This window comes from Vanacampus margaritifer, chromosome 8, assembly GCF_051991255.1.
Source record: "Vanacampus margaritifer isolate UIUO_Vmar chromosome 8, RoL_Vmar_1.0, whole genome shotgun sequence".
In the NCBI taxonomy this organism is placed as follows: Eukaryota; Metazoa; Chordata; class Actinopteri; order Syngnathiformes; family Syngnathidae; genus Vanacampus; species Vanacampus margaritifer.
In genome coordinates this window covers 10,454,994-10,466,928 of record NC_135439.1, presented here as the reverse complement: position 1 = coordinate 10,466,928, position 11,935 = coordinate 10,454,994, and the positions used below count along the sequence as shown (strand labels likewise).

General features: G+C 38.3%; 1 protein-coding gene across 3 annotated transcripts in view; it reads right to left on the bottom strand.

Moving 5' to 3' along the window:
* LOC144056989 (sodium- and chloride-dependent GABA transporter 2-like) overlaps nucleotides 1-11,613 on the bottom strand; it is a 28,468-nt gene extending 16,855 nt beyond the window's left edge. Inside the window, exons 1-4 of one of the 3 annotated variants that reach the window (XM_077574169.1) lie at nucleotides 11,317-11,613; nucleotides 5,317-5,407; nucleotides 4,791-4,975; nucleotides 4,446-4,580 (exon numbers count right to left, since the gene is read on the bottom strand). In XM_077574169.1, coding sequence (XP_077430295.1) covers nucleotides 4,446-4,580; nucleotides 4,791-4,975; nucleotides 5,317-5,324 — 328 coding nt within the window. In that variant the 5' untranslated portion in view covers nucleotides 5,325-5,407; nucleotides 11,317-11,613. Of the gene's footprint in view, nucleotides 1-4,445; nucleotides 4,581-4,790; nucleotides 4,976-5,316; nucleotides 5,562-11,316 lie in introns of those variants that run through there. The other 2 variants (XM_077574172.1, XM_077574168.1) reach the window with 2 other exon arrangements.
* Nucleotides 11,614-11,935: the final 322 nt, after the last annotated feature.

The window sequence follows — 11,935 nt, the reverse complement described above, 5'->3', positions numbered from 1 at the left end:
CCCGATCGTTGAATTTGAATTCTGAATACAGAATGGAGTAAAAACTTCATAATGACGAATGATAACAAAAGTAATGGATATGAAATCTTTCAGCGTTCCCACAATGAATAAAATGAATCTTCGACGCATGTTATCTTCCATCAATTTTGGTGACATTTGGCTTTGTAGTTTTTGCATCATCCCATTAAAACACAAAGGTACACAAACAACCAGCAGTCAGCGCAGGTAATGATTCCTTAGAGAGAAAGGTAGAAGCAACTGAACATGTTTCTAATGTGTAGCCGTTTCCCCTCGGTGGACTGAACGTTCCACTCGGCCCCATTGCACCCAGCAGAGGCAGCGTTTTGGAGGTGTGCATCAAGCCAATGAGGGATTTTCTTCTTAGGGTTCAAAAAAGGTTGCTTTGAATGTCTGCAGTTTTAATGGCAGTATCTTCGCCTTAACCTTTCCTTGCTGACCTCAGTCTCCTGGCCAACAGCCACATGCTGAGAAGTAAATGCAAGAGACTCCCGTTCTCCTCTATTGTCGTTTGTTAGCATGTCTGGTTCTGATTTATGGGCTCATTTAGTTTCCAGAAAAAACAACCATGCCTAATTAAAGGCCAGTAGTGCTTAGTTGAGCCTGTGCAGTGGAAAACACAATTTACTGAAGTTTGCAGAGTCACTGTTGTTTGTTTGTGTCTGAGGTTGGAACAGATTAATGACATTTCCATTCATTTCAATGGGGACGGATGCTTTGAGACATTAAACATGTATCTCAAGGCAACACAGTATAATGACTTAAGTTTATATTTTATCCAGCCTCTTTTTGAACATATAGAGTGGAAACTGTAATTTTCGTACAATGTGCGACTCAGCAACTCATTTCCTGGAACGCATCCAATTTGCATGCGCAACTTTTTGACTGTTCTCAGTCAGCATCACCCCGTGCGTTCATTTCAATCATTCAGCGAACGTTATGGACTTGTATGAATTGGTCAATGGTGGAAAAAATGTTGGGGACAACTGATATATTGGAAATATTGCTTCAGTTTCCGTATCATTCGGTTTTAGGCTAACTTTTTAGACTAGATAATCGTGAAAACAGTGATCAATAACACTTGCGTATGGTTACAAATTAATATACCTCAAATAAATATAAACTAAATAAAAATCGCCTATTCTGTACAGTACACGCCAGTGCATTGCAACAAGCTTTTCATTTGAAAACAAAATCTATAAGCAACCTTGCATACCGCAACAACCAAAATACTTTTTCATTCATGTAATATTCTATGAAAACAAAATGGTTAAAATTGCAGTCATATATTTAGCTAAGTACTTTACAACAAAATTTTCTTGGTGTAGAATTTTGGGTGGGATGAATCACTTGTCATTCAAGACTCCCCCTCTCTGGTGTATACATTCCCTGCAAGCATGTCAGGGTATAGAACCGTTTCCTCAAGTTCCATCTGCAGACTTGTTGTAACCGAAATACACCCTCACTTCTTCGAGGTGAGAAACTAGTCAGCATCTCTTCTGCCAACCGACATGTTTCCAGCACCGTGGGCTTCAAATGTCTGATGTCTTTTTTTCTTCTGAGTCATTTCCTGTTTTCCTCTCTCCTCTTCTTCTTTTTCTAACCATGCTCTTCTTCTTTGTTTTTGCGGCACATAGCGGAGGGGACGCAAAATGCGGTAGTAACAATATTTACAATTTGAAAAGTGTTTGAAATTGCATCAATGTTAATCCATAAATCGTTTCAACCAATCGAATACTATTAAATATTTTTCCCCGACATGAAGTCATGATGCAGTGTCTTTTTAATGATATTGTGATTTTATGATCATGTTTTTCTCATAACTTTATGATCCTTTTTATTTCTAGTATGGCCCAAATGTTCCATCACACTCAATCATAACTGCAATGTAGGTCAATTACCCCCCCCGAAAAAAAAAATTATGTAGCAATGGACAAAGTTCAATTTTCTTATTAATCGGCCGAACAAGTTAATTGGGTGATATTAGCTATTTTTCTATCTGCAAAAATTGGCTGATTTATAGCCGATTTTTATTATTTTTTTTTTACAACATAAGTCAAAGATAATGACATTCAAACACCAGTTAAAGTTGTTCTAACAATTTGCCCCAAAATATCTTTACAATAGCCTTTTTTTTTTAATCATTTCATCTTCTAATTAGTAGATTAACAAAGGGTACTCCTGCAAGCCTTGGACCAATAGTTTTCATACTGGATTTGGGTTCCAATTTCCCGCCCTCTGTCTGCAGATGTGACGCATGTGTGTGCATTGAGTACGTGAAGAAGGGGGGGTGTACTTTCATTTTTCGGCCACAGGTGGCAGTAGCAATTCGAAATTCACGTGTCAATCTATCCGATGTCTGTGCTATACTCTGCCTAAACTTAATTTAAATTTATGAGTGTGTAACCTCTCAACAAAGTGAAAATACTATCTTGAACTTTTGCGTGAAAGGACATACAGCGCATCCCAAAGAGAGCATCATTTATCGAAGATAACTCCAAAGGCCAAGGCAATGTGAGCCTGAATGACTGTGACACTAGATAGTGCGTTTCCCATTTGCCTGCGGCAAAGTACTAAAACCTCAAAGTTTCGATCTAGAAAAATGGAGGTCATGCATGTGAGGTTTAAAAGCCACATGGTTATCAAGTAACACACTTACTTCATTGATAAACGCAACCGCACATGAAATAGACAGCAAACAAAGTTGAAGCAATTTGTCGTCAAATTGTGACGTCAAAAACTAAATCAAGTGCTGAACTGAAATAAAGTCAACAATTGAAAATTTTAAAAAAGGAGTTTATCTTCTGTGAGGTACATGCATGGTGGGAATCGACGCTCTACTTCCTAAATCTTGTGTGAACTCAGATTTCCTGTGTGTGGCCGCCACTTTGTAAAATATATTTGCATTTTGTATTTCCCATTTGCATGCAATCTCCTATTTGTGAAGTGGCACACAGTACTAGTAAAGTGCTATTGTTTGTAACTAGCACGATGGTCCGGAGTGACATTCACGTGACTGTCAAATTTCTACTTCATGGGCGACAGAATGCGTCGCGCAAATTGGGGAAATAACAATGCCTCTGCAGTTGAAGCAGAGGTCAACGTATACATGCGTGGAACTCGACACCCAAGAGGCTGGAGTGAATTAGAGTATTAAAATGTGCAGTGTGAACGACACCTGGTGTGGTCAGTCACACGGGTTTCTCAGGTTTGATGTTCATCTGCGAGAACGCGCAGGTGTTGGCTGTGCGAGGTCATTCGCTCACACAATAGAGCTCTTTGAGTTTGGAGCCGTTTTTGAAAGGGTCTCAGGACACAGAACACTTTTAATCCGTGACTGGGAGGGTTTTTAGTTGTTTGTTTCGCTTTTGTTTTAGGTCCAGTCCATCTGCTGTCCATGTTTGTACAAGTTAACGGTTTTCAGTTAATGTGCACTTTTATTTAGTTAGTATTTTTTGTAATTGATTATTCTATTGATTTATCGATAATTTATTTTGCATTAAAGTGTATCCCAAAACATTTTTTTTTCCAAAGCATTCCCACATGAGATTTTTATTCTCCACACTTTTTTGCCGCGTAACAACTCCCATATAATACTTCCGATTTACACCGTTCAAATTTCAACTTGCTTCAAAAATTCACGCCAAAAACATTCTATTTTAAATATTGTCAAGGTCCCTAAAACATATGTATACGTTTTTTTTTGTTTTTTTTAATGCTAGAGCATACGGAAGGCTTTGATGCAGACTCTGGCCTGAAAAGGTTGCTTAAAGCAATGGTAGTTATTACAAAAATGGCCAGCAGGTGGCAGCAGAGTATAAGAGATCAACCAGAGCCATGTTGCAAAAAAGCTCTTTTCCCTAGTGTTTTTAACATGTTTGTAAATAATGCTGAAACTTAGCTATATTCTAATGCTAATTGCTGCAAAATGGAAACAGATAAAAATATACTTTTTTTTGAAAGATGAGAATCTAATCTTTTTTTTGGTAGGTTCCAAGTTTTTTTTTTTTCGCAATGAAACACAATATTCTGTGGGCCTTGCGAAATCAGTCAAAATCCAGTAAACCAGCTGGGAGCGAAGGGGGTTGCTTCAGTGAAAATGGCTGGGAGTGGGAGTGACGGAGTTAAAATAGTTGTCAATTAATTGTCGATTAATTGATTAATTTCAACAATGGTGGATATGATTTAAAGATATGAATCTTGTAAAAATGTGTCAAATGTGATGATTTTTTCCCCTTGTTCACAGAACTTCTTCCAGTCACTTCCCCGTAAAATTTCCAGCTAAAAGATACCCATTCAATGAATAAAAGAGGTGCAAATAATTTGGGGATTTGCAGAAATGACACAAACACTATCGGACAGTGTCGGACACCTGCTAAATTATGTAGGTTCATGTTAAAAAATTCAGTACGTCTTACAGTACTAACCTTCAAACAAAGGGCAGAAATGCCTCCAGCATGTAATGCATCCCTGAGACGTATACTGGCCCATGGCTGTCTCCAGGAGGAACATTGGGATACCACAGGACAGAAGAAACAGAACATATGGAACCAAAAATGCCCCTGGGAAGAGGGAAACACAAATATCAACATATTTCCAAACATCTTCATCATTTGTTTATTTCCCTTGACCTTGCCGCCCTCTGCGCACTTCTCTCAAACCAAACTGCCTTCCTTACCATTTCAATCGACATTATGACTAACTGCGTTTGATGAATGCAAACTGCGAAGCAGGAAACAGGAAATGAGAACGCGCGACCAGAATAGGCTCACCTCCCCCATTTTTGTAGCACAAATAAGGAAACCTCCAGAGATTTCCCAAGCCCACCAGGGTCCCTGCCACAGCCAGCAGGAACTCCAACTTGTTTGCCCACTTGCCGCGGTCCAGCAGCTGAGTCTTCTTCGCCAGACTGTTGCCTTGACCGGCCGCTTCACGGCCGCTTCCTTTCAGGAATTCCCTTGGCATATTCAAAAGGAGATGAATTACAAAAGGGGCGCAATTTGATCTCAAGCATCCGTCTCGCTCCTTAGGATGAGGATGGACAAATATTTGGAACACGGATGTATGCATTCAAGACAAAATTACTCAGCTGACGACTATTTGGCACCACACGAGCTCTTTGTTAATTTATTGGTTGAGCTTAAACTTGCTGGATTACCAGCGATGGAAAGTTTCCACCAGCAACAAGTGCTTCTCCAAAAGCCGTGGCAACCGTTACGGCAAAAAAGGCGCGTCTTAGAATTAAAAAGTCAAGCATGTAGCGGTGTGGAATGGAACGAAAAGAGAGCGAGCACTTACCCCTCCATCACAAAGCCCCCTCCCCCGAGAGTTGCTTACAGCAACAACAAAGTGATCAGTATTCCTCTCGGATGGATGCACCGCAGGCTCTCTATACAAACAAAAAATCATGAGCGGAGCCAGAGTGGGAATCAAAGCTGATGTGGTTCCTCTCTCTGTGCCGCCTCGTTGCCAGACGCTGCGCTCCACACCATGCGGCCGCGCTTGAAAAAGTGTTTGGCTCTGACAAAGGTTCAAGGTATACACCACTTCCCTGCTGTATTTTTCCACTGAGACGGGAGCTGCTCGAGTCACTGAGATTAGCACAGTTGCTAACAACTAAACCAAATCAGCTGAGCCGTCTCTGTTATGTCAGTGGCTGTAAACAGGCTGCATTTATTTGCCAACTGGGAATTTGCCGTGTTAAACCATAAATTGTGAGAAAAGAAAATAACAGCAAGAGCCCGGTCACTATGCAAACACCCTGCATGGCAAATAGCAGATCTTTATCATCATTTGATGTATGGCACGGATCTTTTTATTTCGTGCGATTTATTTAGACGACGCGGTATCTCACTATGAATATTTTTTTCTCATAAACTCCTCAAACTCTCATAAACTATGTTATCTTAAAGCTCCCAGCGTCTATGTTCTTTTTATAACCTACTACTCACTTCCTCTTCTCAGCTTTTATGGTCATGAGCTTTTCCCCTCTACCGCAGCGCTTTGTCATCTGGCTGCTAAACACTTGTATTAGGTAATAACAGCATAATGTATATGTTATTCCTCATTGTGCCTCATTTGGAAAGTAGTACAATGCATCTTATCACATCTTAACATACCGGTATATAAAATATATGGGTGTATTAAAAAAAATTTACTATTTACATCAACTATACAAAGCTATTTTAATTCAATATATGGTGACTGAAAGCAGTTTTAAATGTTTTTTTTTTTAATTTATGTGAAACTACCATAATAAAAAGTCCACCCAAATATTTTTACAATGATATGTTCTATGCAGCACCACTAGTCTAAACACAGTATTCTGATGAATGTGTTTGTGGAATATAAATTAAGCAGCAAAATCCAACCGTTTTTACCCAAACGGGGAGATTTTCAAACACAAAATATAAAGGCATAAAACGGTGCAATAGAGGCATTAAAGTAAACAGTGGATGTGGTGATTTATAAAAATTTTTTTTTTTTTAAAGTAGTCAAATCTTGTGCTTTCCAGGCATGAAAACGGGTCAGGGATGAAAAAGGTGAGAAGTATACAAGCACTCTAAAGGGTACAGGGGCATGTTCCCTTGGAAGAAAATGTGCAGTACTTAATATTTATATGCACCAATTTGATGCATTTTGATTAAAAAGAAAAAAAAAGTTAAGCAAAATTAAAAGACAGTATCAATGAATATCTATCTATACTTGGTCATATTATGCTAAGAGTTGGCGTCAAAGTTAAAGCAAAATCTGCTCTTAGGACAAAGGAAAAGTCAAATAATGTATTTTACAAAAGAAATGGTCCTATAGCATCAGCCACAAGCACTCCTGATGAAAAGGGCCCTCCTCTCATTTTATTATCTCTCAAACAGAACATGTTTTACAAGCTTTACATGCTTTCACAAAAGAATTTCAACATTCAGAGGCCACACACAAAGTTTTTGACAAGCGATCTCAAAGAAATTCCATACGGGGGTATTGACCCACTCCTGCCCTCCTGGTGAAATTCCAAAAACATGCTCTTCATTCACCTTTTATTTAACCATTAAGGCCGGGCATACGCGTTTCTACCTTTAAAGCCGGAAGCGCCCCAGCGCTCTTCTCCCTTTAAAGCCATTTTGCTTTGTTTAGACCAATTCTTGGTCTCTTAGCCGATGAAATGCATCAGAATATACGCGAGAGGGTGACGTGGGCCTCGTAGCATGTCCTCAAATTTTATTCCAGCATTAATGGCATAAATGACGCGATTGACGACAGCGCGGGAGAAATTCAAATCAGTGTAACCAGTCGACAGTGGCATATTGTTAAGAAATATGTTTGTAGACAATAGTGGGGTTTCTTATCCACCCATTTTTATTCAAATTTTCAAGAAATGCGAGAGAAAAAAAACTGAATGGTAACGCTAGAAAATCAAAAAAGGTTTTTATGCTTGGAGGCCGTGGATTTTGAAGCGTACTAAAAAAAAAAGGAAAATGTGAATTTTGGCTATGGAAACAGGTTTTGCCAATAAACACTGACAAGATCGGATTTTACGTCACACATACATTTGTAGTAGCCAAAGCAATGGCGGACGATAAAGTAAGGTATGTTTGTGGGGACTACGAAACAGAAATATTTTTGGAATTAATTAAAGAAGTGAATATTATGCAATTTAAGATGGAAAACAACAAAGAAACGCTACGGTTAATCAACAATTACAAAAGCAAACTCATAAGACGTCATCACACGGCGCAGTCGCGTCCTGCTTTTCTTCTTTTAAATTACTGGTGGATCCCATGTCTATGGTGTATACTGCCACCTACAGTGGCGGAGTCCCCTCTCAATCTTTGTAAAAGAAGAAAAGATGGAAACGGGCATAAGTCGCATGTCCGTTTTGCGGATTTTCAGTAAATTTGCTTAAAAAAAAATTCTAAACAATTGGATGGAAACCTGACTAATGAGGATGTTGAAAATTTCAACGGCTTTGCAACGGAATGGACGATGAATAATTACCACTCGATTCCCCAAGGTTATTCCCACTATGCACACCGGTGTTGAATCTAAATATACCCGCAGATGCGACATTTGTTGATTTAAAAATATATATATATTGAAGGTTTATAATAATAAAACTTGTGTTTGTGCCCACAAGTGTAAGCTCTTAAATGTTTTTGGAATTATGTTTCTATCTGCTTCAGGAGCTGAGATTATTAGTATTTTTCAATATTGTTGAATTTCCAGGATTTTTTTTTTTCGTTTTGGGGGTTGACTATGAAGTGACTCATAGTTTTTAGAGACATATTTTGCCAGGCGCTTTAGGCCTTAATGGGTTAAACAGTAATATAAAACAAACATTCCGAGAACTTTAATAACCCTTGTGCTTAACTCATATTCCACAAGCGCAATATTAATCAAAAAGCCGTGTAGTGAGGCCACATAGTGGGCATACTTTTCTAGCGTCGGTCGTTGCATTCTATTAGTTCACCACTAGAAAAAAAATCTGCACACTGTCCCTTTCCAAAAAAATCTAGAATTAATTTTGTTTGTAACAAAATAAGTTTAATTCAATTTTGAAATTAAATAGCATGCGCAACTCATGTTGGCAACCATTACCATTGTAAACTTTTATAGATGTACTGTAGTTGTAAAATACAATTGGTTAAATCCTTTTGAAGTCAAGTGCCTTTGTCAAGATAATGTACACTGAGCACTTAGTTCCTGTCTTCATATTTGAGTGATTATGCTCAAGACGTCTCTCTGCCCGCCCGTGGAGAAATATGGGGCGGAAGTGCATTCAACCGTTTTCCTTGTTGCCAGAACTGTGCAACAGCTGAGCTTTGAGCCCGGCTAAATTAAGAGAAAGCTATTAATCGACTATTTTGGTCCCAATGAGAGCACGTGTAAGGAACAGTTGACTTGACATTCCGGATGGCGATTTGAACACAGAACCACCTGGTGTACAATATACACGTTCAGATCAAATTCCCCATAGACGTTGAGACAAGACAAGCTCCTCTTGTCAAACACAGACTGTTTATTGCACAGGGCTGCGACAAATCTGTTTGGAGTGCAAACACCACTTAGTCACTGGAAATTTCAGATTCGGATATTTACTGCAAACTGGATTGCAAAGAAAACAATTAAATGCTCTTCCACTTGACATCAGAAGGCACATAATTAGCGTGAGCGTACGCTTTTTCTGATGTTTATTTGGCTCAATAAAGGGTGAGAAAAACTAATATAAGGAACCTTAAAATAATTTTATTATGTTTAGAAAATCAGTAGGGCTTTGAGGTCTGTAGGTCAATTAGTGGAGCCCAGAGTTCGACGCAAACACGGTGAAGCAGCATTTCACTGTTGTGCTGCATGCAAATGAAATAAGATGCCAAAATGAGTGATGTCGTCCCCAAGTGTGAATGCATTTAAATCCAGATTAAAAACTCTACGTTTTCTCCTCATGCATATATATTCCTCCATGTTGTTGCTGTCCGTATTTCCCTCCTTATAAATCCCCAAGATCTTATTCATGCAGTCATGAAGATCAACTGTCTCTATTGCATTGTTTATCCATCCAGGTTGGAAAAAGTAATGAACCTTTGGGCAAAGTAAGGAGTAGAAAGTAAAGATATATTTTCAAATGTAGGGAATAAAAGCCCAAAAATTAAAGTACAAATAAATAAAAAAATCTATTCACAAATTGAATATTTGTACCCCATTACTTCCGAGTCCCGACCAATGTCCATCTGACATTAGATCCAAACATTCATGTGCATGTGACCAGACACTGAAGGCCATGTTGGACTTGTCTATTGTCTGCTGACACACACACCTGTACTTCCGGCTCTAAAAGGTAACACAAGCATACACACACATTGACTCACTTGGATGATGCGACATGTTGTCACAGCTGCAGATACATCATGTGACAACAAGGTCAAATTTGATACTCCAAACAGATGAGTCACAACTTCTGACTGACCCTTAGGGAATGCAAATCCTCTCTCTGTGATATTGTTTTCCATAAAAACATACATAGTTAAACAGTAATGGCATAATTCAAGAGAATGTAAAGAAATTATGTTTTTGCTACATTTTTTGCCTCCATTCAATGGACATTGTGCCGTTCCGGCAAGTATGCACACCTCGGCCACTTGGGGGCAGTGTAATACAGACCTAGATGGTCTCAGCACCTAAGTAAGCCCAGTAATATCAGTCGATCTTTGTTTAGAAGGAAGAATATATTCCTGGTTGTGATTATATATTATCAGTTATTCACCCAGATGCTATTCGGTAGTCTGGCTATGGTATTTCCCATGATGTGTTAGCATTAAGCTAGTGGAATTTAAGGCAAAGTTTTGTGGTTGTTTTAAATAAACACTCGTGAGTAATTCTCTTATGTTTAATGTTTCGTTTCACAGTATACCTTAACACAGGAGTGGCATTAAACATTCCAGAAGCTGTTTTTTTTTTTTTAAGTGTATACAGTGTTACTATCTCTCCATTCATTCAAGGATTCAGTGTAGTAATCATAATGGTTAATGAAAAACTGTGAAGCAAAAAGACAGATGCAAAGTGAATCATCTTGATAGTCTGAGATAGTATTGTAGTACCTTGAATTTAGTTCCATGACTCAGCCGCAATCTAACAGTGGTGTACATATCTCAATCTTGCTTATACTACTTACCTTTTAAAGGGGAATTGGTTAAGTTAAATACTGCAATGTCAAGCAAGAGTTAACTGTAGCCTTACTACACTAGTTCCTCCCGCCTTGAGTTACTGACCAAAGCCAGGCTCCTTATTAACAACCTCAAACATGGACATAATAAAAATAGCATGCAGTTATAAAAGTGCACAGTCACATAATGCATATCGTCACCTTCTTAAAATAACAGCCCAAGTCATATTTTGAAAAAAATATATACAGGTAGTATATATTTTTGCCTTAAACAGGTTAAAGATGGTGGCCAGTTCTGCTAAAATTGGCGAGTTAAACAGATCTTTAAACTCTACCCCTGAAATGAAAGGATCAAGTATTAAATTTAGTTTAGTGTGTGTGTTTTTTTCGGAGGGGTGTTAAACCAAAACAAAAAAAGACTAGGCAATTATTCTAGGAGGGTGATGATATTCAGCTTCAACACAATGCTAAACTAACTAGCATTAGCACTGTAAACAAGCCAATGTTAGCCACGGCTGCTATGTTGGTAGCATGAGTGACTTATTTGGAATGGAGTGTTACTATAACACTAAATGTTATTGGGTTGAAGTTTTAGTTGTTTAGGATGTAAAATCAATTGAATATCAAAGAAGTTATACACTTACCAATTGAGCAGAAATGTTGGTAATTGTGTGTTGTTTCTTCCTCATTGCTGTCTGAACGCACCCCAATTTCAAATCAGGTAACGGCATATGTTCCCCCTTCTTTCGTCTCAGAATTCCAATTCCAAGTCAAGGTACCACTGTGCATTCATGATTTAAATGCCAAGGGATGATTATGAAGTGAGTTCAACATTTTTATAATTCATATTTCATAGAATGAAAGTGTGTATATGCAGCCCGCTAAACAAGGCTGCTCATTAGTTTTGACCAGCCGGTGAACTTGTTGCTGTTGTAAAAAGTTAGCGTCAGTCCACTAAGTTGTGCCCCGGAAGTGGTAAAAATAAGAGTAGTAGCAGGAAGTGCCGTTAGCTGCCTTAATAGTGTTTTATAAATCGTTTAATATCCCATCATTCCAATGTTATTTATACTTGTCTATTGGTCCCTTTTTATAATTTGTCCCCATTTTAACTATGCATGTTGTCATATTTCAAATAAACACAAATCTTGTAAGCACATTAGCCCAATTAATTTTAAATTTTATTTGTGATCAAATGCAATATGGATATTGTTGGAGGGAGTGGTAATCTATTTTCAACTGATATACTAATAAGGGTAAAATTGC